Source organism: Dunckerocampus dactyliophorus, chromosome 3, assembly GCF_027744805.1.
Source record: "Dunckerocampus dactyliophorus isolate RoL2022-P2 chromosome 3, RoL_Ddac_1.1, whole genome shotgun sequence".
NCBI lineage: Eukaryota > Metazoa > Chordata > Actinopteri > Syngnathiformes > Syngnathidae > Dunckerocampus > Dunckerocampus dactyliophorus.
In genome coordinates, this window is record NC_072821.1 from 17,599,480 (window position 1) to 17,625,805 (window position 26,326).

The 26,326-nt window shown below is 40.8% G+C and overlaps 1 protein-coding gene across 1 annotated transcript in view; it reads left to right on the forward strand.

The window, feature by feature from the left end:
- The first annotated feature begins 261 nt into the window (after positions 1–261).
- ly75 (lymphocyte antigen 75) overlaps positions 262–26,326 on the forward strand; it is a 27,384-nt gene continuing 1,319 nt past the window's right edge. The window contains exons 1-35 of the mRNA XM_054770531.1: positions 262–493; positions 4,111–4,482; positions 9,334–9,507; positions 9,594–9,755; positions 9,941–10,060; positions 12,285–12,425; positions 12,518–12,715; positions 12,792–12,949; positions 13,099–13,203; positions 14,601–14,689; positions 14,763–14,926; positions 15,312–15,511; positions 15,733–15,875; positions 15,987–16,065; positions 16,225–16,296; positions 17,062–17,185; positions 17,302–17,337; positions 17,513–17,682; positions 17,821–17,888; positions 17,972–18,048; positions 18,205–18,341; positions 18,813–18,921; positions 19,061–19,221; positions 19,730–19,859; positions 20,033–20,253; positions 20,321–20,483; positions 20,571–20,735; positions 20,812–20,931; positions 22,034–22,219; positions 22,308–22,531; positions 22,765–22,972; positions 23,065–23,226; positions 23,302–23,418; positions 25,790–25,972; positions 26,048–26,326. The exon at positions 26,048–26,326 is cut by the window's right edge and continues 1,319 nt beyond it. Of these exons, the coding sequence (XP_054626506.1) occupies positions 412–493; positions 4,111–4,482; positions 9,334–9,507; positions 9,594–9,755; positions 9,941–10,060; positions 12,285–12,425; positions 12,518–12,715; positions 12,792–12,949; positions 13,099–13,203; positions 14,601–14,689; positions 14,763–14,926; positions 15,312–15,511; positions 15,733–15,875; positions 15,987–16,065; positions 16,225–16,296; positions 17,062–17,185; positions 17,302–17,337; positions 17,513–17,682; positions 17,821–17,888; positions 17,972–18,048; positions 18,205–18,341; positions 18,813–18,921; positions 19,061–19,221; positions 19,730–19,859; positions 20,033–20,253; positions 20,321–20,483; positions 20,571–20,735; positions 20,812–20,931; positions 22,034–22,219; positions 22,308–22,531; positions 22,765–22,972; positions 23,065–23,226; positions 23,302–23,418; positions 25,790–25,972; positions 26,048–26,223 (5,196 nt within the window). The 5' untranslated portion in view covers positions 262–411 and the 3' untranslated portion in view covers positions 26,224–26,326. The remainder of the gene's footprint in view (positions 494–4,110; positions 4,483–9,333; positions 9,508–9,593; positions 9,756–9,940; positions 10,061–12,284; positions 12,426–12,517; positions 12,716–12,791; positions 12,950–13,098; positions 13,204–14,600; positions 14,690–14,762; positions 14,927–15,311; positions 15,512–15,732; positions 15,876–15,986; positions 16,066–16,224; positions 16,297–17,061; positions 17,186–17,301; positions 17,338–17,512; positions 17,683–17,820; positions 17,889–17,971; positions 18,049–18,204; positions 18,342–18,812; positions 18,922–19,060; positions 19,222–19,729; positions 19,860–20,032; positions 20,254–20,320; positions 20,484–20,570; positions 20,736–20,811; positions 20,932–22,033; positions 22,220–22,307; positions 22,532–22,764; positions 22,973–23,064; positions 23,227–23,301; positions 23,419–25,789; positions 25,973–26,047) is intronic.

Consider the following 26,326-nt stretch of genomic DNA (forward strand, 5'->3'; position numbering starts at 1 on the left):
CTAAGGCCACAGAGTTTTTGTCAAATATTTTTTAAATTTTACAATTTTTAAGTGTTCCTTAAAAATTTGTCAATGAGTCATAGCGGTTTGTGGTTTTCCCCAAATTGACCACTTTTAATTGTGTATTAGACTTAACTTCCAAGTATTTTATTGTCCAGTGAATTTGCTCAAGAATACGTTTCTTTACCGGACAATAACATTATTTTGTAGGCTCCACCGGAAGTAACATGCCGACAACCCTCACTTGTCAGTGTTCCCCAGACCCTGTTGTCGAAGCTTGTACAGTTGACAGCAGGCGGGGATTGCCGTCTGTTCACTTTCGTTTTATACTTGCGGGAATCAGTCGCACTTCATTTCACAGCTCAACTCTCCAGGAAGGCGAAATCTTTATGACTCTGACAAAAAGCGACAATGCTGAAAATGTTCCGAGCGGCACTTTGTTTGTTGTCGTTGTTTGGGACAGCTCTATTGTGGGGGACATGCTCGAGTTTTGGTAAGCAGCCGCCTCAAAATGATTTCACTTCACTTTCGTTATTGTGCTTTATAACATGACGAAGCTGTATTACGCCACCTAAATGTGCTTGGCTTTGATGTCGAGTTGGTCCACACATGAATCCGGACAATAGCTGCTGACCGACTACGCAACAATCCGGGGAGAGGCAGATTTGAAAAGTACTCTTGTAATTGTGACTTGATAGTTTTAGCGTGGTCAAATACATTATTGCTAACTTGACTTTTATTGAAATGCAAATCACCCTCCGGTTAGTATATTAAACACATGTAAATTGGTACACGGTATGGTAATATGCGTATTGCGAAGGCCAAAATCAATGGAGCGAACACCACAAATAGAAAGTGATATATCATGCAAGTTAGGCATCAATCGGTCTAAATCCATTTTACTATAATGGTAATGATTTATTTGTGTCGAACATGCGCATGTTACATTACATGTCCAAAAAGGAGTTGGAAGAGGCACTTTTTTTTTTTTAATCCAACCCCCTCTCCTCAATTACTGATGAGTTTGTTTCCTTCACATGTTCACTTTACCATTTTCTAATATGGAAAGAAAATAAAATAATTATATATATATATATATATATATATATATATATATATATATATATATATACATACACTATACCTTATATACACACACAAACACAATAACAATATACAGTATAATAAACACTAAGCAGTAACTTATTAAAGAATGAACCGTAGTGTTGGGCATCATTTGAATTTGAACGATTCCGGTTCCTAAAATTCTCGATTCCCATGCTTTTAAGAGAGGCGTGGTCATTAAAGTTTGCATAGTTTAAATCGGATCGGGATCGGCTGCCGATTATTTTGATGATCGGATAAAATAGTTCCGGCCGATCCGGTCGCCGTATAACTTTAATAACTCTGGGCCACAGTCACGCCTCAAAGCTGGTTGCCACTCGACTCCAGCCTGCAAGAAGAACATGCAACACCGCTATGCAGACATGTCCGCAGTGTACCGTGGTGAAGTTAGGTTCACGTTGGATATTCGGCTCTGCAGCTACAGCGGTCGTTCCCCCTCACTGTGCCCGGACTGCATTGTGCGGGGAGCTTGCATTGGAAGTGCCGCTCTGACCGCTGGTTGTTTATACTAGGAACCTTCAATAAATTACTGTTGAGTTGAAGGGAGTTTGTTAAAATAAACCACAAATTGATCTATAACCATGTAAAATTTTAGTCCTACCCTAAAAGTATTTTTTTCCGGCCATTTTTTTTTTCCAATTTCATCTTTTATTGGATGGACTTTTATTGGACCTTTTATTGGATTAGGGAAGTGACTTACAGAGGTTTGTCACAAAAGCCAAACAATATTGTTGGTCATACTGTGTAATAAAGAAGTAAATTCAGCAATACTTCGGTTCGGAAGAGCTATTTTCATAACCATATTAAATTCCGCAAATTCATGTTTGTAACAAAAGCTTATTGTAATTTTAAAAGAAGATTGGTACCGGCAAGACTATTAAAAATTGGATCGAATCGCAAGCCAAAAAATATGCGGACATCCCTAGTTTAAATGGGAGTTCTTTTTGGATGACATGTCTGAACTTCCCCATTAATTTTTTAATGATGGATGGGTTTTTTTTAATCAACTTTTCTCACAGATCTATTTTCACAGGACTACAATTTCACTAAAGATGTTACTTTTGAAAAGCTCACGAAACATTTCCATATATGCTGACGCTGCAGGCACTTATCAAGAGCTCATGACACCAAAAAAAAAGCTTGAAAAAAACAATAACAAAATGAAAGTACTCACTTTAAATAAACATTTTCGGCATACTGCTGTCATAGATAAATAAACAACTATGAAATAGGAGCAAAATGAAGCAGATATTTTGACACATATTCTCACGAGTATTCTGAACGGGCGCCATCTTGGCTATGACGTCATGATCAGAACACATTCCAGGAACCAGATTCAACCACATGCAACCATGAAGTCACCGCAAAGCCAAGAAAGTGACCATTCACAACAATGACACAATAATGACATTCACTGATACTGTGTTGTGGTAATTATGATATAACACACAAAAAAATGTCCATAAGTATGTTTTTTTTGACTGACAGCTCTTTGCACACTGCAAAATAAAACACCAGTGAGCAGCGATCACTTCTTATTTAGCCCTGGAATGAGGTCCCCTACCATTATTCTTAGTCAGAGAATATGCCTAGTAAAAAAAAATTATGGATTTACTTCCTGCAAATCAAGTTTTGCAAACAATTCACATCTAGAACACTTAACGGGGGACACAGGCAACCAGCTGCAAACACAGCCACGAATGCACGCAAAGAAAGTGAAATACTTTCAACCTTAATAACATTCACTAATGTGTTGTGAGGAGTATGATATTACTGGCAGTGATAGCCACAGCACTCAGCTTGCTCTTTGCACACTGCACAGAGCTGAAGACAGTAGACAAACGTTGTTGTTTAGCAAGCAATTTGCCATGAAAACCCATATTATTATTATTCTAGGATTTGTCGTGTACTCAAAGACGACCCTTTAGCCGTCTAGCTATCACGTCAAAACAAGCCAGATAGGAAATAGCACTGCATTAGCGGCCAGCACTAGGGTTATTACTACGGCGCATATTAGCAGAAGAAATGCAGATTGACTTGCCACGCTTTTGCCACGTCTTGGAGGTTTGTGACTTTTTTTTTTTATCTCCACGGCATTTGTCCCACAAAGTTTGCCTACACATCTAACAAAGTGAACAGTGTCCTTTAGAAATGCGAACAAGCTTTCTCGGTGTTCTTGAGCGTTCCAGCAAAAGCCTTCAACACAGCAAGCGGGCATAATACAAATAAAAATATAACAAACAACAAAAATTCACAGAGAATGCGTTGTAGTTTTGCATAAGTTTCAGGTGGGGCTGACGTCACTTAATATGACAAAATGATAAATATTTAAACATTTGAGCACACATATCAGACACTGTGGTTCTCATTCTTCTGTAGTTCAATTTCCAAAGATGGGTAAGATGATCACTGATGTCCTCAATTTAACAAGTCACTCATCAGGATGTTTCCAAATTCATTAGTGAAAATATTATCAATTAATTTGACTTGTTTTTACTTATTCTACTCGGTCAAGTCATTTTTGGATATAGGCTCATGCTGTACATTGTAATGAGTGTGTAGTTTTCACATTTCACACTCACATTCATGAAAAAAATAACCATCAGAACTATTCTCAGATAGTTTGCCTAAGGGGTGTGAGCAGATGACCTAGTAAGTGCTATACTCTTCAAGAAATGTTTTCGTAAATATACATTTTGTTCATAGTTATCTGACTTGTAAAAAAAGTCAAGGTTAATCTATCCAGATGTGCTTTCTTACTGTTTAGCTGTTTAAAAGAGAAAAAAGGCTGCATTAGATTGCTATCCAGTTTGCGGTGTTGTGCATGCTGCTGTTTAATTTCAGTCTACTCCGCTGGTTGATCAGATGATTAAAAACCAACGTAATGAGAATGTGCTGACTGCCATTGAAAGCACAACCACAAGGATTCCAATGTTTGTCCTAAACTGACAACAATTTCAGTGTTTTATGTTTGTCCTGTTGCAGACGAGGATGCCTTCACCATCCAGCACTCCAGCACGGGGAAGTGTTTATCTGCTCAGGGCTCTGGAAGTTTGGCTGTCTCAGTCTGTGAGCCAAACAGCACTTCCCATTCCTGGAAGTGGGGTTCAGGTCACCGACTGTTCCACGTGGCAACCTCCCTGTGCTTGGCATTAGATGTCCACTCCAAGTCATTGTCCCTGGTGGACTGTGGCTCAGACATCTTGCTGTGGTGGCGCTGCCTGGATGGGGCTGTGTTCACGGTCTACCAAATGGGCCTGGTGGTCGACGGGGGCCAGTTAGCAGCCAAACGGAACACATATGACACGTGGGTAAGAGGGGGATCCCAGGACAGCCTTTGCCATAGTCCATACCGCGGTAAGTGAGATGCAGCCACAAAATAAAGAACACAAGAGTTATATATTCAGTAGCTACTCAATTTCATGGAGAGGTATTCATTGAAAATGTGTTTATTACTGTAAGGGTTTTGCGTCACACTGAATGGGATTATCATATTATATTTGTATATATTTGCAGCTAAATAAGACTACCAAAATATTACGCAGTTGTCAGTTGTACACAACTGCACAGTCCAACCACAGTAATAAACATTGTTAAATGAGATGAGATGAAAGACAAGACACAATGTAGGTGTGTCTGCTGCTATTTATGTCAAATGACCAAACTGGTTCTTGTACATTTCTAACACAGCCTGATGGAGTTGTCTTCATTCCTGTCTGCAAATACTGCTGCTATGCTAGTAGATAACAAGAAAGTAGATCAAATTGTCATTACCAAGAGAGTGCCACTTGATTCACCATCAATGCCCCATGCTCTCTTGAAAGATCAGGTAGGAGAGCTTTTACCTATGCACTACAGCTGGGGTGTCCGAAGTGTCGGACGGCGTCCATTTGCGACCTGCAGCTCTTATTATTAGCCCGTGGCATATTCTAAAAATAAAGGCTTAAAAGGGTTACACGAAAGAAGTACATAACTATTTGTTACCGACAACAGGAAGCTAACGTGTTGATAGTTTTTCTTTAAATCTATTTTACTGCTTAACAAAATTCAATCTATATTGAACTGGTTTTAGCGTGTCTAATAAAAAAGTCAAAGACATCAAAGTGGTGCCCACATCCTTGATTTTTTAATATAATACGCGGCCCTCATTGTAAAATGTTTGTACACCCCTGTAGAACATCATGGTGAATGAACCCTATTCTATTCCTTCTCTGAGTTATTTGCTGCAGACATCCAGACATCAAAATAAATAAAAGTCACATTATTTTCCCCTTATATGCTTTTCTCGGTTGACTCTTAACATTGATTCAACAGTATTATTTCATTGGGGTGGTACTTGACGTCATATATACTGTCCACTATATATAGATAAAAAAGCCTGGATTTACAGTATAGGTCAAACGTTTGTACACACCCTCTCATTTAATAGCAGTAGAAAGTGTGTTTAAGCTTTTGAGTAGTAGTATATATCTTCATGGTTGCCTTATATATTTATTAGTCATGTTCCCCTTCCATTATTTTAATCTTCACTTATCACAAACAAGAGTATCAGTAAAATAGTCAGTTATTGTATTTTATTTATTCATATATGTGTTGGTGATTGTGTTACATGTATTGTCTTGTGTTGATGGCAAACCCTCATGTAATGGCTAATCTCATCTGTTCACTTTATCTTGTGATTTAGCCTCTTGCTACTGTTCTTCACAAAGCCACTTTATTTCCTGATTGTAATATCTTGCTTGTACCTTGTCTTGCAAGCACAAAAGATATGAAATAAGGTCACATTCTACACCTGCAGTGTATGTAAATGTGTGGTTTCGTCATCTAGTTTTGGGGGAAACTCGACCAACTCTACTAGAGTATTATAATCAACATGATCCAACCAACCAGCGTTCGTCAGCACAGCCAACCACTCAAGAGTTCCGGGAGACCTCGAAAAAGCTCTTAGTGGCTAGTAGCGTTGTGAACAACAAAATTGTTGCAGCAGGATGTCCGGTTTGACAAGGGAGAGATACGGCTGCATTGGTAGCAGCTTTTTGGATAGATAAGAATCAGCCATAACTCCTGAGATTAATCGATTGTAGAGACATGCACCGGGTATCACAAGACTAGCAACCGGTTGACAGTGCGTCTCTTAAACAATGCAAGAACCTGGGCTGCCGGCGAAAGGATTGTTGCGCATGCATCTTAGCTTACTGTGACTTAAGACCAGAATGGATGTAAATAGTAGCAGTGTGTGCATTATAGCGATATAATTTACCTTATTTATAATGTATTGCGGGTTGGCGACCAGTCCAGGGTGTACCCCGCCTCTCGGCCAAATTTAGCTGGGATAGGCTCCAGCATACCCCTGCAACCTTAGTGAGGCCCATCGACATAGACAATGGATGGATGGATTATGTATTGTGAAAAACTAAGACAGGAACAACATCAAATGAAAAGAACAAAATGAATAGCCTGGAGTTTGTTTTGCAGAGAGAAGATTATACGTTGCTGTTTGCTAGCATGAATTAAATTGAGGTTGTGCACAAATCCAACGAACAAATATGAACACTAGCACTCAATCACCTCATCAAATCTTACGTTTATGCATTCACATATAGCATCAGTATTTCAGGGTTTCCCCTGGGATTTATTTGAAGCTGTGGTGTTGGGCTGCATGGAAGGGCAGACTGCCGCCGTTGTGTCGTGCTACTGCTGAGTGCAGTTTTTTTTTGTTATGACAAGTAACAATTTTTATGACTTATTTATTTATTAACTTATTTATTTAACTTTTTTTGAGCAACCGGCAGAACCTGAACCGAGAACGTTGCAAATCTGTTAATTCAATGGCAAAGTTGCTGAGAGCACTTAAAGCAAGAGTCTAAAATGTCGAGCCTCGTTTTGTTACCTGACCTATTTAGTAGTACTATGTAGTACTATGTGACGAGTACAAAAGTACACAATTTTGTAATATTTGACACAAACCTAAATTTAATTTGATGCCTGTTTTAGAGTAATCCGAATACATGGGAAATTAACTGTTCAATATTATATTTTTTAGTTCAAAATAACACAATTAAGAAATAAAATAACAATTGAAATATTTTAGTTATAGAAATCTGTTGTCATTTCTGTGTGGAGTTTGCATGTTCTCCCCTTGCGTGCGTGGGTTTTCTCCGGGTTCCTCCCACATTCCAATAACATGTCAGGTTAATTGGCGACTCTAAATTGTCCATAGGTGTGAATGTGAGTGTGAATGGTTGTTTGTCTGTATGTGCCCTGCGATTGGCTGGCGACCAGTCCAGGGTGTACCCCGCCTGTCGCCCGAAGTCAGCTGGGATAGGCTCCAGCATGCCCCCGTGACCCTAATGAGGAGAAGTGGCATAGAAAATTGTATGGAAAATCTGTTACAGTATAAACAGTAAAAATTCAGAGTACAGGCTTATGATAGCACATGTGTATCCAACTAGCATCTGTTGGAGAGCCCTGTGATAGCATCGCTATCTTAAATATGGACACACTACATGTTTTTGTTGAACGACTTAGACATACAACTACGGTTTTGAAGACAAGCAAAATGTGTAAACAAAGATGCTAGAAAGTCGAATGAGATTGAAACGTGAGCGATCACACACGCTGGCACAGATAGTCGTCAATTGTCACCACATTTTAGGGACTAGTTTTCATTGTCACGATAATAAGGAACAAAGTGAACATCAACACAAGACAGTTCACGTACTTTTATCTGGTCACACATACCCAAGTCTCAACAGGGCCGACAAGCAACAAGTGCATGTTTATGAAAATAAACGTCAGTGAAACATTTTTATGATATTTTAAATTGTTTTCAAACTAATTGTGGTCAATGTGTGCATAAATAATAAGCTATGTATGTATCTACATAGCATATATGTCCATTCATACAATATAATATATTACAAAACATTGTTTTCAAGTAAAAAAGAAAACAAAACTCTGGCATTTGGGACCAAATATGAGATGAAAGAAAAACACAAAAACATGCAAAACTGGGGAATTTCTAACAGTAAATTATTTTTTGATTGAAATAATGGCCCATATTTCTAAAATTGATAACCATTTACATAATTGACATAATTTGTATGTAGTTATTTACATTTTTTTTCAGTGTTTTTTAAAATCAGTACGCCTGAAAGTTTGGGCGGTTGGTGACCCCTGCCTTACGGCTTGCTTGGGAATATGATGTGCTCTTTTACCGGTACATATTTGAAAATACAGTAAGAATGCCACTTTTATAGAATTGACTTCTTTACTTTATAATGTAAGATTAATTTGTACGTCAGCAAATGTAACTGTAGAATCTTATCAAATCGTATCGTTTGTACACTGTATCAAAATGTATTGAATCGTTTTGGGTTTTTTTAAATACGTTGCTTTGGAATCGTAAGCCGTGTATCTAGATGTGTATCCAGTTGTCTACCACAATGAGATTTACAACCCTAGTGGCTAAGTACCTTTTAACCCGGGTAGATTGTGGTGGACATGCAGGGGACTATTTCAAACTGCCAGGGTAAATAGCAAAGCTCCTCATAAAGTTCCTGCTTTGGAAAAGGGTCTATTGCAGGGGTGGGCACACTATTTTACGCTTATAGTTCTAACAGTTCACCTGGAACTATTTGTCTCATTTAATCTGTAAAAGTGTCATACAGTCTGCTATATGTGCTTGTGTCCCTTTTTTTTCAGCAGCACTTTCAACACCAGACCACATCAAATAACGAAATTGAGTTTTTTTTTACTGAATAAGACACCCGGAATGTACATCAAGCATAAAGCATGTGTGATGTACAATATGAACTATGAACAATAAAACAGTGACTATTAAAGAGTATGTGAACGTCCCTCCTTTTTTTACTTCCCAGACAGTGCAGTGGGTAGGTTAAGTTGTGTGTCACATATTTGTTAACTTGTTTGTTTGGCACCATGGGTGAGGTCGTTGTCTGGATCGCTGCATGTCAAAAGCTACTTAAACCATCAAAAGGTTGTCTCAGATTGACTTGCAAGTGATGTTGCCAGCCAGCAGGTTAAAATTTAATTACATACTTTTAAATTAAATGGAAGCAAAGGCGGGCCGGATTTGGCCCACGGGCCGTACTTTGCCCACCCCTGGTCTATTGTCTTTAAATTAGAGTTCTTATTCGGCTGCCAAAATCCTGTCATCTTTCTTTGACCTGTCCTTGTTTCATGCAGTCATTCACACCATCAATGGGAACTCTGCCGGCGCTCCCTGTGAGTTTCCCTTCAAGTACAATGGAAGCTGGCATCACGGATGCCTCCCAGATTCTGACTTCCCGGGCTTCTCTTGGTGCTCCACCTCTTCAGACTATGACCAGGACAGAAAGAAGGGGCACTGTCTAAAACCTGGCATGTTGTCCTTTTTAAAAGATTAGTGTCAATGTTCACAACAAGACGGTGATTGGAAACGCTCACTGTCCCTTTTCATTTTTCAGAGAAGGGTTGCCAGACTCTGTTTGTTGGGCCAGAGGGGGACTCCTGCTACGAGTTTGTGCCCAATGCTGCCATAACCTGGCAGCAAGCTCTAGATTCATGTCGGAGCCAAGGAGCAGATTTGCTCAGCGTGTCGGGCCCGGATGATCTCCACTCCAAGACCTGTAAGACTGGCACATGCTGATGCCCTTGCATACCTGTCATATCATACAATGATTAGTCATAATTTTGTATTTGTGCTGTGTCTTTGGTTGTGTTTAAAAAAAAAAAAAAAAGTCTGCACATTGCCTCCTATGATTCTGACCCCTCTCACACTTTTCTAATTGTGTTCTGTGATTTTCTTCTTTAGTTTTAGACGGCCTCAACATGATGCCTGAGAGATTGTGGATAGGTCTCCATCAGTTAGATACGTCTCAGGGCTGGCAGTGGTCAGACGGCTCCCCACTCACCATCCTGCGGTGGGAAACAGGTGATGCTGGTTGTGATGCTCATTTTGTGTAAATTGGTGTGATAGAAGATGCTGTTATGCACTCTATTTGTGCTTGGCGTACATCAAATATATTTAGCATTTATGATTGAAAAATGAGTCCAAATTTGTCTTTCCAGGCCTCTTGCCCATATAAAACAAAAAGGAAAAGTAAAGTAAAAAAAATAAATAAATAACAATAATACATAAAATAAATAAATAAATAAATAAATAGATCAGATATAGCACGTTGGCCAACACAGTAACAGCTTGGAGATCAGGAACACCTGGATTCGATTCTCCCCTGGGCATTTCTGTGTGGAGTTTGCATGTTCTCCCCGTGTGCGCGTGGGTTTTCTCCGGGTACTCCGGCTTCCTCCCACATTCCAAAAACATGCAGGTGAGGTTAATTTCTAAATTGCCCATAGGTATGAATGTGAGTGTGAATGGTTGTTTGTCTATATGTGCCCTGCGATTGGCTGGCGACCAGTCCAGAGTGTACCCCGCCTGTCGCCTGAAGTCAGCTAGGATAGGCTCCAGCATGCCCCCGCCACCCTAATGAGGAAGAAGCGGTATAGAAAATGGATGGATGGATGGAATAGATCAGATAACTTATCCGACCTTATTATCATTCATAACAATGTTTGAATGTGTTGAAATTTGACATTCACTCACAGTCATCCCCGCGTTTGAACATCCCTCCCTCACTCTTGCAGTTTTTAAAAAATGTATGAATAAATGATCGCTGATTCATTGTTGACTATAGCTTATTATTATGCAAATAATGAAATGCAGTATTCTGGTCACTATGCGTCTGTAATGTTACATTAATGAGACATGACATTACAGTGGTCCCTCACTACATCGCGGGTCGAGTATCGCGCCCTCACTCTATCGCTGTTTTTCACAAAGTAATTACTGTATATTACATTACCCTCAAACTGCATAGAGTCAGCCATGGCATGTCTGACATGATAGAGTAAAACAAAGTTCTCCTCTCATTCCGTGTGGAAGTGGTAAGTTTTTGGCTTCTTACTTTGTCCTTCTTCCCCACTCTGAAACACTTTAAGTTTAGAATAAGTAAATTGGAGAGGCTAACTAGTTAGCTCGACATCTTGCTATTGTAGCAGCAGCCATCTCTTATGTCCCTGCAGTGTTCCTGTGACTATAGGGGTGTTATTTCATGTCTACAGGGCTCTAACGATGTTAAAACCCGTATTTAGAAAGCCATAAACAGGTATTCTATGCTCTAACTACAAAAATATGCAAGTGCTTTTTCGACTGTTGTGAAATGTTGTGTACATTTAGACCACTATGGTTAAAATTAAATGATACAATTAAAAATTAAAGAAGCCAAGCCAATACATACTAAACAGTCACCCATCAAATCTTACATCCTGTCCTGAAATTAGTGTTGTCTGATCGTTTTAGTGTATTGCAAATTGTTCGAGCAGGCTATACTCAATATGACTCTGACAGCTAATAATAGCACTAGCGCTAACAGAAAAAGTGGCCACCAACGTTATCCAGGGTTGCTATGGTAATGACAGAGCCACCGTGCACTGCAATAGCAGCAAAATGATTTGGTGGTTGTTATTTTATACATATTGGTGCTGTTAGAACCTTCTTCCATATGCAAATTAAATAATACAGGCATTGGTGACTATTCATCCTATTTATTTGATTTCAAATTTGCATCTTGCTATAAACTGTCCCTCTATAAACGCTTGGTGTCAGTCAGTGTAACAATGTGACTAGTGTTGTAAAGAGTCTCATTGTGCCCAGTAGTTGGACACAGTGTTACATTGGGGGTGTTATTTTTGCTGAATAACCCCATTAATTGCAATGAATAGAAGCTTTCTAGCTATTGTAATATGGTTGCTACTTTCTGTCTCTGTGGTGAAAGTGGAACATACTGATGCTATTAGGCAGACACGAGCTGCCGTTGTTTCTGTGAAGAGATTCAAGAGCTGCATGTTAGAGATTCTTGAAGCTGTTTCGCCCAGACATGTCTGGCACTCTCTGAAGAAGCCCTTTGGATCAGAGGCGGGGGCGGCGGACATCTTCCTGCTGTTAACGCGGCCCTTCTAGATACAAGTTATTTGTTAACACTTTGGTCCTGCTCCACCTCACTGTGTGAAAAGTTTCTGTGTACATGATAACACCCAAAAATGAATGCCACTTGTTTGACCGTTTCATGATGTGATATTCTATTGGTATATGGCAGGAATGCCCCCCAGCTCCATGATCATTGAGTCTGACTGCGGAGTCCTGAACTCCAAGCAGAACTATGAAGCTGAAGCGTGCAGCAAACAACTGCCATACATCTGCAAGAAGAAAGTCAAGGCTTCTCAAACAGCACCTTCAGGTAGGTTAATTCATCTTTGGACAGCCTTTATACAATGGTTTATTGACCATGTTGAATCACATTTTTCCTGTGTCCCTGTCTGCCCCCTGCAGAGTCGCTCATGTATAATGACACGGTGTGTGCTTCTGGTTGGGTCCCATGGAATGGCTGGTGTTACAAGTTAGTGACGGACAACCCTCAAAACTTCACTGATGCACAGCAGTACTGTAACAGCACAGGGGGAGGAAGCTTTCTGGCCAGCCTCCACTCCATCGACAGCAAGGAGATGATCAGCACACGTTTTCATGCAGGTTCATGTCATGATTTACATCACACTTTTTAACACATGTTGAAAAAGAACATCACATTTACGTCACGATCCATCAGATGGAAGGTGGTCGGATGTCTGGATCGGTCTGATCGGTGAGGGCGTGAAGCCTGCTGTCTTCAAATGGATCAACCAAGCACCAGTCACCTTTACATTCTGGGGCCCAAATCAGCCAGTGCAGCCTTATCAGGATAGCAGCTGCGTCTTCTACTCTGGGGTATGTTTGTATGAGTATAACTTGATCATAAACCTCTTCAGCCTTGGGTGTAAGCCCTGGGTGCACTGACTATGATCATTTTTAGCTGTTTTGTGTCGCGCTACTGAAGAGTTTGGTTGAAAAATAAAATTTCCTTGTGTTTCTCCAAGTCTGGTTGGCGTGTTGGCAGCTGCTCTGAGACACTTGCTTTCATGTGTCAGACCAAAGGAGAAGTGAGCGAATCATTGGGAGTGGCTGGCTGTCGCTTTGAAGATGTGAGTACAATCCATTTTCGAGTTCAAAGTTTGGTAAAGTCCCCTAACCTTTGCCAGTAGCGCCACACACTCAGAATGTTGGCTATTGTTTCTATTGTAATTATTATTGCTCTTTTGTAATTTCTTAAAACAGGTTTTAAAATAGTATTTTTAGCCACCCTGCAATAAATTGTTCTGTTTATATTAAATTATATATTCATGTTTTTAAAAACTTTATTGATGTTACAGTCTAATAACAATATCTTTTATAGAACTATTTCAATTTAAGAACAGACAATTATAATTCAAAAAAACTTCAAAGTCAGTTGGACACACACACTAAACTTGCGTTTCCACTTTTTATTAGGTCACCGAGTAAAGTAAGGTATTATAAAGTCAGCTATTTTATTCAAGCAGACACATATGTTGTAATAAATTGGTATATGTGCATGTTATTTACAATTAATACAATTGTGCACAAAAGTCATGTTAACGCTCTTGTTTTCACAATAGTCTTTTCTAGATTAGTGGTTCCCAAACTTGTTACAGTGGTGTGCCCCTTCAGACATTTGACCTGAAGCCATGTACCCCTACTTATAAAAAATAAACCTTTTTGTCTTAATTAACTGTAAATATTGAACATTTTATAGCAATTCCGGGTCAAAAATGTGTATTTTGCAAGGTCACATTTTGTTGAAGTTTCACATGAGCACTGATAAATAGATAAGTAATCTTCCTACATATCTTTTACTCCAATCTGATGTTGGCATCCTTCCTCTTCAATGGGTTGAAATTGAGCTTCACATTTTTTGTTTATTCACGATGGCTATGGTTTAAGTCTGCATATTAATTTAATACCAAATTGAAGGGGAAATGTCAGCTGGGATAGGCCCCAGCATGCCCCCGCAACCCTGAAAATGGATGGATGGATGGATGGAAGTTTAACAGTCATGATAAAGCAGTATCCAAAGTACACAACCAGCGATAAAGACTCACTTTTGGGGGAATACCCACTCACAGTGACAGGTTTTCACCGCTGAATCGTGCAGGGATTGGAACACCAATATAAATGAAATCTTCAAGGTTAAACGCTCTTAATGCACAAAATAATCATCAAAACTTGCTTATTTGCTTATTTGCTTATTTGTTCATATAATGCACACAGAGCAATGAACAACTTATTGCCCGGTCTCCTTTCTGCTCCGTTGTCCTTGCGCCGTGAGGTGTTCAGGCGCATTTGTCATTGTGAGTGTTAGGCGCTATCATTTTCGTACCTCCTATGACAATTGGTACCCCTGGAGCCACGTTTCTAGATGACACAATAAAACAGTAAACAGCTGGAAAGATGACATTTACTATGTTTAATTTCTGTCATGATTTAAAAGTTTGTTGCTACTGTGTATGCTGTAAATTGACAGGGCTGGAGGAGACATGGCAGCTCTTGTTATCTTGTGAACACAACACAAGTGTCTTTGAAAGATCGCTGTAATGTTACCATTAGAAACAGGTAGGTGTTGCTTCACCTGGCACCAAGAAACATGCTGCTGCTTATTCTTACTGTGTCTATTTCTTCTCTTCAGATTTGAGCAGGCCTTCATCAACCGTCTGCTTGGAGGTTATATTAGCAATACACCTCAATATTTCTGGATTGGGCTGCAAGATGTTAATAACACAGGAGAGTACCAATGGCAGGATAATTCCCAAAGTGTTGTTACTTACACCAACTGGGGCTGGTCTGAACCAGGTATGCACTTCTGCTACCACTACTTAAGCATAAGTGTTTGTGTGTGTGTGGTAGGATTACCCAAAAACTACACATTTGACACAAAACCTAGTAGAATGGTGATGAAGAGCTAGAGTTTTATTAACAATCTGAACTCTCTATGTGCTCTTGTTAATACTGCCATGTCAATATAAAGTACAAATGTCTTCCTCAACTAGCAATGTACACAAATAGAAAAATACAAGATAAAGTCAAGATAAAAAGTCATGGTTTGTTGGCTAATTGTTATGGAGTAAAAGCTAATTGTTTATGTCCGTTGAATCAGTAATTATCATGCATCACATCAGTTGAGCTGAAAAATGACATATTACAGTACATGATTCTACTCACAGTTACTCTGTTTTAGAGAAGGATGGCGGCTGTGCGGTAATTTCCACCGCAAAACCACTGGGCAAGTGGGAGGTGAAAAATTGTACCCTTTTTAAGGCCGGCACCATTTGTAGAACAGACCTCAGTCCAGTTCTGCCACCTCCACCTGAGCCAGACCCTAACACTCCATGCCCGGACGGATGGGTATCCATACCTGATGTAAAATATTGCTTCAAGGTGAGTGTTTTGACACAATGGAGATGTTTTGTCACAATTAACAAGGAAGCATAATGCTTGTTAAAACACTGGTGAAAGAAAAACAACCCAGGCGGCATAAGCAGAGTAAACATAGCCAGCTGGAACTGAATGCATCATTTTAAGCTTCTTCTCATATTTGTTAATGTTTCTGCAGTTGTCAGTCTCTATTAAAAGCGTTTTTTTTTTTTTGTCTGAGTCAGGTGTTTCATGAAGAGAGACTGAGTCGCAAACGGTCGTGGGAGGAAGCTGAAAGATTCTGTCAGGCACTTGGAGCCAACCTGCCCAGCTTCACCAATACAGGCGAGATGAGGGCGCTGCATGGTATCATGAGAGAGACCATCAGGTACACACAATGTGGCCATTCAACGTGAAATGAAGCATGCAACTGAAAAAAACAATGCAGGCTCCTTTAAAACCACAACCAGTGAAATGATAACCGATGTTTGTTCTGCAGTGATGATCGGTACTTTTGGGTCGGCTTGAACAGAAGAAACCCAGCCGAGCGATCCTGGCAGTGGAGTGACGGCCGCCCCGTGAGTAATCCCTATTCTTATTACACTGTTATGCCAGTGCTCACAGTGAGGGTGGTGTTTGTTTTTTTTATTATGTCCATGTCCCTGATATACACCTGATGTACACCATGTTGAATTATGAATTATGAATTACAAATAATTTTGTTGCCTGTGCCACAGGTATCTATGGATGTTTTACATCATGATTTCCATGAGGACGATGCATACAGTCGGGACTGCACGGCATTTAAGGTAAGTTGTACATGTGTGTTTTATATAAATATTTCTATATTAACAAGACATTTTGCTCAATTGAATGTCTCCAACATTTTGGGAATAGTTTGGGGAACTTGCTCCAGCATGACTGTGCCGCAGTGCACAAAGCAAGGTTAAAAAAGACGTGCTTCGGTGAGTTTGGTGTGGAACAAGTTGAGAGCCCCGACCTCAAACCCCCCCCACCAAACACCTTGTAAGATGAACTAGAACAGAGATGATGGAGAAAAATTTGGAATGACACTCAAAAAAAGTCTTCACGGAAGAGTAGAAGTTCTTGTAGCTGTAGTGGAACCCCTTGTGGTTTCATGTTTTCTTCTACTGCCACTGTATGCAGGTGTGATTGCCACAGGTTCAAATAATTTTGTATTTGTATTTGTAAAAATGGATTGCTTTCAAAGCGAGAAGACTTTAAACCGATCATCCAGTTGATCTGTTTTATCTTCTTCAGTACTGACCCAGTGTTTCTTTGTCCCACAATGATCTTGAAATATTGGTGTCATTATATATCATTGGTATCACAGCTACTTTGAACATTGGTTTCACCTCACAATGCCACAGTCACTCGGTTAAAAAGCTACTTTTTATCATTAGGCTTTGTGTTGTCTTAGTTTGTGATAGAGTTGTCATAAAGATACCTTCTGTTCATTACTTATCATTGACCTGCGGAGGGGCAACATGATCTCTGATGTCCGTGTTATGATATCACTGTATATTTGTGCAAACAATTTCTGTCCTCATTAGACCATGAAGAGCACCTTCAAGCACCTCTTCATGTTTGTTCTCCGTGACCATGTTCCTGCATCGTTCTATGCCACACCGTTTCACTGTGATGCCAAGTTGGAATGGGTCTGCCAAATCCCTCGTGGTAAGACGACGCATGAAAGCGTGTGCACCGTATTCCATGGAGGTCTCATATAAAAACAAACCTGAACAAAAAATGCAGTTGTCTTACAAAATCATGCTTGCTTTGTGTTTCAATAGGAAGGACACCAAAGTATCCAGACTGGTACAATCCTGGTAATCAACAACTACGTACACAATCTGCCTTTAAGGCCTTTTTTTGTCTGAATGTGTTTTCTCATTTAAGTCTGTTGTGGTCTTCTAGTAGAACACTTGTACATGTGTGTTACCGGATGGGATTTAAAGATCTCTAATATGTATCATAATTTGAAATATGTTTTGTGCTTCACAGGCGTGCACCATGAGACGTCTATCTTCATCGATGATGGCGAGTATTGGTTTGTGAATGAGCCTCAGTTGACTTTTGAGGAGGCAATGCTGTTTTGCAGCATGAATGGCAGCAAACTGGCTTCACCACCCAGCTCCACTGCTGCCAGACTCATCCACCAGTACATAGCAAAGGCAAGTGGGCATTACGTATATCCATTAAATACACACACTAGAACCTACACTGGGTAAACCTATATATGTGTAATATAGATTAAATAAATCAATATGCTCAAAGTCTAATGATCTTTATCATAAAATGATTCTGAGCAGATGTCAAGTTCTCCTAAGCAAGGCTGGTGGGTCAACCTGAAAGATACCAAGCGAATGTTTCCCATGACGTAAGACAGTATACACACACACATGCACACACTGCATAGGTGTAGGGCAGTTTACAATACATATTTGCGTACATGTGTTCTAGGGCACCTCAGCTGCACTTCTATTATTCAGCTCTCTTCGGCAGATGCACCACCATAAGTCCTGAGAGCTCCTTTCCAAGTGAGTACACTATGTGTTTTGTAAAAGTGTGTGTGTGTGTGTGTGTGTGTGTGTGCGCGTGTGTGTGTGTGTGTTTAAGGGTAGTTTAAAATGTGATCCATTGTTTTGCATGAGCATTACTTAGCAAGTGCTTTTCTTCCCTACGCTAACTTGCAGAGTATGAGCACAGTTGCAGACAGCGGTTGCCCTTTGTGTGTGTAAAGCACAACATCACATCAGTGGAGAGAAGCCCTCTCGATCCTCATCCTGGAGGCCTGCCATGTGGAAATAACTCTCTGGCTTTCAGAAATAAGGTTTTCTTGTTTTGCCTTTGCAATTCTTTTTTTTTATGTTGGAAACCGGCTCCTTTTGTCATGGTTTTAGTCAGGGGTGTCCGAACATTTCAAACAAGGGCCACATACAGAAAAATTTAAGGATGTGGGAGGCCATCACGATACATTCTATACAGATGCTAAAACCAATCCAATGTACTGCAGTTCAATAATTAGTGTAAAATTTTATTTTTAGAATATACCGAAGACCAATACAAAAACAATTTCCAGGTTGAAAAAGGCCCCCAGGCTGCTCTTTGGACACCCCTGTTCTTAGACATTGTAAACAGTATCAGCAGAAATGAGCTGCTGTGACCTTAAATTCCTGTAGAAAGTCTTCCCAGAACAGTTGAAGGTTTTTATCCAAATATTGGACCAATTCCAAAATGACTTAATAGTTAACACAAACACAATGCTCATAAAGGTCAAAGAAGGTAACGGTATGTTTTCCAGTGCTACACGCTGATGAAGGATGTGAAGCCAGTGTCATTCAAGTCTGCCAGTGAGACATGCCAGTCAGTGAGGGGAACCCTAGTCACCATCTCAGACCAAGTGGAGCAAGGTAATTATTTGACACATGAAGCAAAAAAGCCTGGAAGATAACATCGAGCTGGCCCCCCAAGTTGCTTATCTCAGCACTGTATGTTCCTAATGGTGGTGATGCACACTCACATCTGCGGTTGCTGCTTTCGTGCATTTAGACTTCATCACCAGCCTGCTGCCCACAATGAAGGACATGGGAGGCATATGGGTTGGTCTCAAACTCCAACGATACAAACTGCAATGGGTGGACCAGTCGCCAGTCGATTACGTCAATTTCCATCCGCTGCTCCTCGGCATGCACAAGGCCATTAAAGTTAATGTAAGTGGTCTTTATTTCTTTTTTCATTAGAGCTACAATGAAATGTAGAAAACTTTATTGTGAGAGGGCTGAGAGAGCATTCACATAAAAATGCATGTGTGCAAAAGTCAGTATTAGTATTATTCTGCTCATTTTCATTGTGCTTTATTGCAGGGGCTTTGCTTAACCGATTAAAACTCGGTCAAAAAACAATATTTATGGTAATAACTTTCTCAGACAAAACACATATTGCATCAGAGTTGAATATTACTTCTACATTAAGAAGATCAAAGGAAAGATCATGCACAAAACAGTGATGGCACTGGAGGAGGCTTGCACTTACTAAGTGCCAATCAGATTTTTAGCCCTATGCTGCTTGCAGCCACCTGGGAACATACTGTACGGAGTTGCATTGTATCTGGGTTTATTGTATTTTAGTCCTCCATTGTTTTCTTTGGCATTTCATCAGAATTCTTGTTTCCATTCTTTTTTTTATTTTGATTTTTAAAAAGATTTTTGGTTTTTGCAGACACTGGACCCAGACAGCATGGATATGTGTGTATTTTTACTCAATAACGCTCATTCGGCTGTGATTGGTACCTGGGACTACACCTCCTGTGCCCAGTTTCAACATGGGGCTATTTGTCAACACTATGCAAGTAAATCACTGCTTCTTTACCCTTCGATTATTTCAAATAGTTAAATGAACCTTAGCAATCCAAAAGCCATGTTTGCTCCGACCTTCCTAATGAATAATATAAAACTTCCTCAACCCTTGTCTTAGTTTGCATAGCTGTTCTCGATGTTCATCCTAGCTCTCTTCTCCTTTCAGTTCAAGTAGAGGAGCCTTCCGTCCCCTCAGGCCCCTTCCAAGTCAACAATCATACCATCCTGCTGCTTGTCAAGAACCTCACCTGGTTCGAGGCCTTGGAGCAGTGCAGCAGTCATGACATGGATCTGGCAAGTGTGGCAGACACCTTGCTGCAGTCCACCCTCAGTGTGCACGTGAGCCGTGCGCGCACACCCATGTGGATCGGCCTCTTCAGTGAAGATGTACGGGCTGATGTCATGTTTTTATCACCACTCCCGTCACCTAACGTTTTATTTTTGTTCTGCTCAGGAGGGCATCCACTACCGCTGGACTGACCACAGTCACACCGTCTTCAGTCGCTGGTCTGCTGACGTCACGGCAGGCTCCTGTGTCTACCTCGATACCGATGGCTTCTGGAAAGCCACCGAGTGTGAGCAGAAGCTTGGCGGTGCTATCTGCCATAAACCACATCGTGAGTGAGGATGCATGATGCAGAGCAACAACACATTTTTGTGTTTTCCTTAAAAAATAAACACTTGCATTTTTTTTTTTACTTCAGGAGAAATCATTACCACACCAGAGGATGTTGCGGTGAAGTGTCCCCATAAGATAAATGGACCAAACTGGATACCCTACAAAAACAACTGCTACTCCTTCCAGCTTGCTGCGTCCAGATGGGAGCAGATCGACCAAGGCCCCATCCGTAATATGTGTGCTAGCCTACGTAAGAATCTTTTTTGTCTTTGAATGTTTGATGAATATTTTAAGGTGCAGGTCATCATAAGGCATTTGTGCTGCAGATGAAGGAGCAGACATCCTAACCATCCGCAGCGCCGAGGAGAACGAGTTTATCCAACAACAACTTGTGCCGTTTCAAAACTTGGTTCAGTTCGTGTGGCTGGGACTGTTCAAAGACAAAAGTGGGTGTTTGTATCTATTTAATATATAACATAAATAGTTAATCAAATCAAATACAAGACCTGGAACAGAAATTCTGCCCTTACACAGATAATATTGCTCTGTTTTCTAGGCATGTGTTTATTACTCTGGTTGTAGTTTGGTCCTGTATAGAAATACAGTGACCCGTACTGATAGTTGCTTCTGATTATTTGATGATAATTGGCCCCTCTCGTTGCTCAATAACAGGTGGTCCTTGACTAGCTAGGTCAGTCGAATTTTGGTGTAAATCGGATCTTATGCCTAAATTACACCGAAATGAACACCAAAGTCAGTCACACTGTGTACATAACACATGTGAAATACAGTACTAAAAATATTAAATACAAAAATTAAATGAAACTAGTAAAAAGAGAGATCAATTCCTTACCTTTATCCCTGTGGCTTATTGGGAGGAGGAATGAGAAGAAGCAGGAGAACAAATAAAACAATCTTATATTGTTTTTTTTCTGAATTAACATATTGATATTGATTCTGGCCTTTCACCCAATAAAACCACTGCACTGCTTAGTTATTACTGTCGCTTTCATAGGAGCAGATCCCTTAACATGCTCAAGGATACGATCTTTATCCTTAATGATGGTGGCGACAGTCGAACAGTTAAGACCAAAAGTGTGGCCAATATTGGTGGGTGTTTCTCCTCTCTTGGGTGCTTTTTTTTATGAATTTTACTTCCGTGGTGATGGCTTCGCCTTACGCTTGAGAGACATGATGAAATGCAAAAAGTTGATTGATAAGCGATGTCGTGGACCACTCTGTGTAGCTGCGAATGACGCACACACTGTGTTCATCTGCGGCGCGAGACGAGGCATAAACTGCGTCCATGCAGTGCGTATTCATCTCTGTGCTGCAACTAGCTCTTGAGTGAGTCGAGTGATTCCGGACCAAAATTATATTTTTAATTAATTTATGGGACACCGTAACCTGAGGACCACCTGTAATGCAAATATTAAAAATGATGCAGTGCAATTGTAGTGGCCGGCTTGCGTACCTAATGTGTTCTCTGAAAAGACTTTAAATATATGCTTGTCCATTGTAGAGCTAAGTGTGTGTTTTCAATTCTAGGTAACCAGATGAAGTGGTATGATGGCACAAATGTCCAGTATTCCAACTGGAAAAGTGGCAGACCAGAAGTTGATGGCCCATTTATGACAGGTCTCACTCTGCAAGGCAAATGGCTACTTGTCACCAACCAAATGTTATTCTCAGAGTTCAAACAAAGGGCCATAGTGACCTGCAAACTGGATAATGGTTGGTGCATCATAACTGCAACTGTGTGTCCGCCTAAAGTGTTCTTAAAAATACGAAATGTGACCCTTTGCAATGCTCCTCTCCTAAGAACCAAAAGAGGAGTACTCCAAGTCAGTCAGGGACTTTCAATACTTGGGCAATTTATCCTACGAGGTCGTGACCCGGAAGCTGAATTGGTACCAGGCTCTGGAGGAGTGTGGTCAGCGAGGAGGGCATTTGGCAAGTGTCCATGACGCTCAGCACAACGCACATTTGAAGCTCCTTGCAAAAACCGATGGTTTCCCACTCTGGATTGGTCTGTCTAACCAGGAGGTAAGAATGTGCACTCACCCGTAGCTGAACGTACGTATGCAGTACATTTAAAAAAAGCCACCACTAATGTTATTGTTAATCAAGGACAACAACACTTTAGCAGGATTACACAAACACTCTCCAGGTCAACTCATTAACACATTTTCTTACATTTCCACTTCCTGCACGTGTGATGGCCAGGTGTCCCAATACTTTAGCTTATATAGGTGTCCTGGTGTCTTGTCTCCATGCAGGCTGGGGGTCCATCCTACGAATGGTCAGACGGGACTAGGTACCAATACAGGGCAGACATCTCAGAGTCGTTGGAGGGCTCCAGCTCAGACAAGGAAGAGGTCGGCTGTGTTTTTGTGATGCCCTCTGGCGCCTGGGTGAGGAGCAGCTGCAGCTCTCTGCTAGATGGCGCCATCTGCTACACAACCAACATCACCACCCACTCCCAAAGTAAGGCAAGGCTCTACTGTGGATAAAGCTGCTCACTCTGAAGCCTCGTCTGTCACATCCAAGCACCTCCGCGTCTTTTTGTTGTGAATCAGGAGCCAAACTTCAGGCAAGGTCAGAGGTCAACCACTGCCCTCAGAGCAACGGCACATCCAAGTGGGTGCAGCATCAGGACCACTGCTACGCCTTTGACATGAGCTTCTACAACTACAGCGTCTACAGCATGGTGCAGGCCAAGAGCATCTGTCGGAGCATGGGTGGGTTCTTGTGGTTACTGTGGCTGCATTATGCATCATGTTTGCACTCTAACACTTTTTTTCTTCTTTTGACAGATGCTCAACTGCTCAGCATAAAAACCAAAGAGGAGAATGACTTTGTGTCCAAGTACATGACGGATGACCCTCTCATCACCAGTCGAGTGTGGCTCGGCGTTGGCCTCGATTCTAAAGGTAAGCTAAGAGCTGTCTGGACAGGAAGCACACTGCTAATATTTTATTCAAACTTGTTGCAAGCTCATTATTCTGACTGGGAATTGTGCTGCGCGTGTAATGTAAGAAGTATGGGAGTGTTAGTTCCTCAACGCAGTTAAAAGCTAACATGTGTCATAACGGCACCTAAATGTCATACGGGCTTGTTCAGTGACTCACAGACAGGAACAGCTTCTCTTTGCACGCAAGTATCATCATGAGGAATAAGACTAAATAATGTTATGGAAATGAAAAGCCTTCTCATTAGAAGTAGAAGTAGAAGTAGTAATCATTATAATAAGGTACACCAGTAGAGCACACATCTCTGCCAAGGTGAAACAATCCTAATAGAATACACCTGTCTTGAAAAATCACGATGTACTTGGTGATATTGTTTTACCCCAATCCTGTAGGTGGCAGTAATGCTCAATACCAAGCGGGTACCACACAAAGCAAGGCAAATGTAGCATAACGGTGAAAACTCAAACTACATTGTCTCGAGCACTTTTATGCGAAACTGCACTAAATGTAATGGTTCTACAGAGTGATGTCGTTTTTATGTACCCCTACTAGCTAACACACGAACTTGGTAAAAGTCATAATGTTCAGTCAAAAGTCTCGAATTGCTTTGCATGTCCAGTCAAACCTCGGTTTTTAGAACGCCCCAGTTTTTGTATTATTCGGCTTTCGACACTAAAATTTTCATGAACTCGAGTGGCCAAACAAAGCACCCTCCACGTTTCTAACTCTGTACATTTTTTATTGCGCGTCGCTGCTAAATAACCCGCCATGGGGCCACAGAAAGTTGCAAGTGCCAGCAGTTTGATAAAGAAGGTGAGAGACACGATTGAATTCAAGAAAGGAATCATTGCAAAGTGATGATGGCGTCCGCCTGGCCGATCGCTTCAGGATTCACGAGAAGTCAACAATAAGTTCCATCCCGGCAAAGAAATATACGAAATTAAGGACGCTAATGTTTGCAAAAGGGGTAAACATGGAAGATGTTAAGAAATTGTTGGTGTGGATCCCCTCCTCTCTCCTATCACCCCACCAGTTTTTTTTTCCTGCATGTAAAATTATTCTCAATAAAATTTATTTTTATTAGTATTTTTAGTTGCTGGATTAATTAGATTTACATTATTTTCAATGGGAAAAATTACACTGATTTTCATATGTTTGTCAGACCTTTTGAAACAAATGAGTAACGAAAACAGAGGTTCCACTGTGCATATACTGTGCACAGTTAAACAGCATAGCATTTCTCTAAGATCTGCTGCAGTGTAGATGCAATATTTACATCACAAGTCACAAAGAGTGTCTGCATGTGTGTATCACAAATACAACATAAAGATACCACAGCACTCTATGATGACACTGTTAAGAGTTCAAAATGAATCATCATGTCATCATGTTGTGTGTGCAAAACTGTCAAATGTATCATCTACAATTTGCCCAAATATGTTGCAAGGGTTTGTCACGGGGTGTTCAGATGTATTCCACCAAGGGCTGCATAGGAAAATATTTAAGAGTGCAGGTACCACTTCGATTTTCTTCACCTTTTGTTTATTAAATACACAAAGAACAATCCTAACAGGCATAAACTGTCTCCAAAAGTTTGACTGTTAGTGTGTACAGTCTCAGAGAAAAAACAGCTCAGCACAGCAAATACTTACAATTAGAAAATGATGTCATATGTTGTATCTGAATACAGTCGTCCCTCGTTTATTGCGGGTCATTGGTCCCAGACCAGACCGAGATAAGCAAATTTTTGTGAAGTATGATTCATTAATAAAAGGAATATTTTCTTAGTTAGAAAATACAAACTTGTTTGACTTTCTAAATATGTTTTTAAACATTATTAGAGCCCCGAAGATGTGAAATAACACCCCTATAGTCACCTTTATATAAGTTTATACCACATTGTGCAGGCTACAGGATCAGCCCAGGGACATAACAAACTGCTGCTGCTAGCATAGCAAGCTACTGAGCTAACTAATTAGCCTCCCCGATTTACTTATTCTAAATTAAACGGAGTGGGGGAAGAAAGACAAAGAAGCCAAAAACGTACCACTTTCACACTGAATGAGAGAACCTTTTTTTTTTTTCACTCAATCTCAGCCATGGCATGCTGGCTCGGTCAAACCAATAATTTACCATTTAGGAATGCATACAATCATGCCTGATGGGATACATTGTGGTCTTCTACTACCATGCATTTGTAGTTGTGGTGTAGAAGTGCACTGCCAAAATGATGACGATGTAACCAAAATATTAGAAACAGCTGTCACTCTGGCAAGAGTGTAGTTTGGAGATTGTTGTGTGTTTACAGTATTTGTGTCCCTCCTCATTCCAGGTACTCCCACGGCCTGGGAGGACGGTTCTGCTCTGTCATTCTCCAACTGGAAGTCTGGCGCTTCGGTTAGCGGGGAGAGCTCCAAGGCTCCTTGTGCTGTCATGGTGACAGCAGACGGAGGAAGCTGGAGTCTGGTCAGCTGCGAGGCAAGCTTCAGTCGAGTCGTCTGCCAAACCAAAGCCAGTGAGTGTGGCTGTGCTTCCACATCATTCACAACGTTGAACACCACCAAGCTGACTCGCATCCTTTCTCTCTCAGAGTCATCCGGCTCTCCCATAGCTGTGGGCTTCTTCATCGTCATCCTCATTGCTCTCGCCCTAGCCGTGGGCTTCCTCGTCTACAAAAGGAAGAGAGGCCACTTCTCCTCGTCGGTGCGCTACAAGAGGACCATGGATGAGTCAGACACCACCAGTATTATCACAGAAGCTGAATGAGCCTACTCCAGTGTTTTGCCTCAGGGAGTTTGGAGTTTGTGGCCCTCACCCCCGACCCTCTTTTATTTATTTATTTATCCCCACCTGTTTCTATAATTCTACG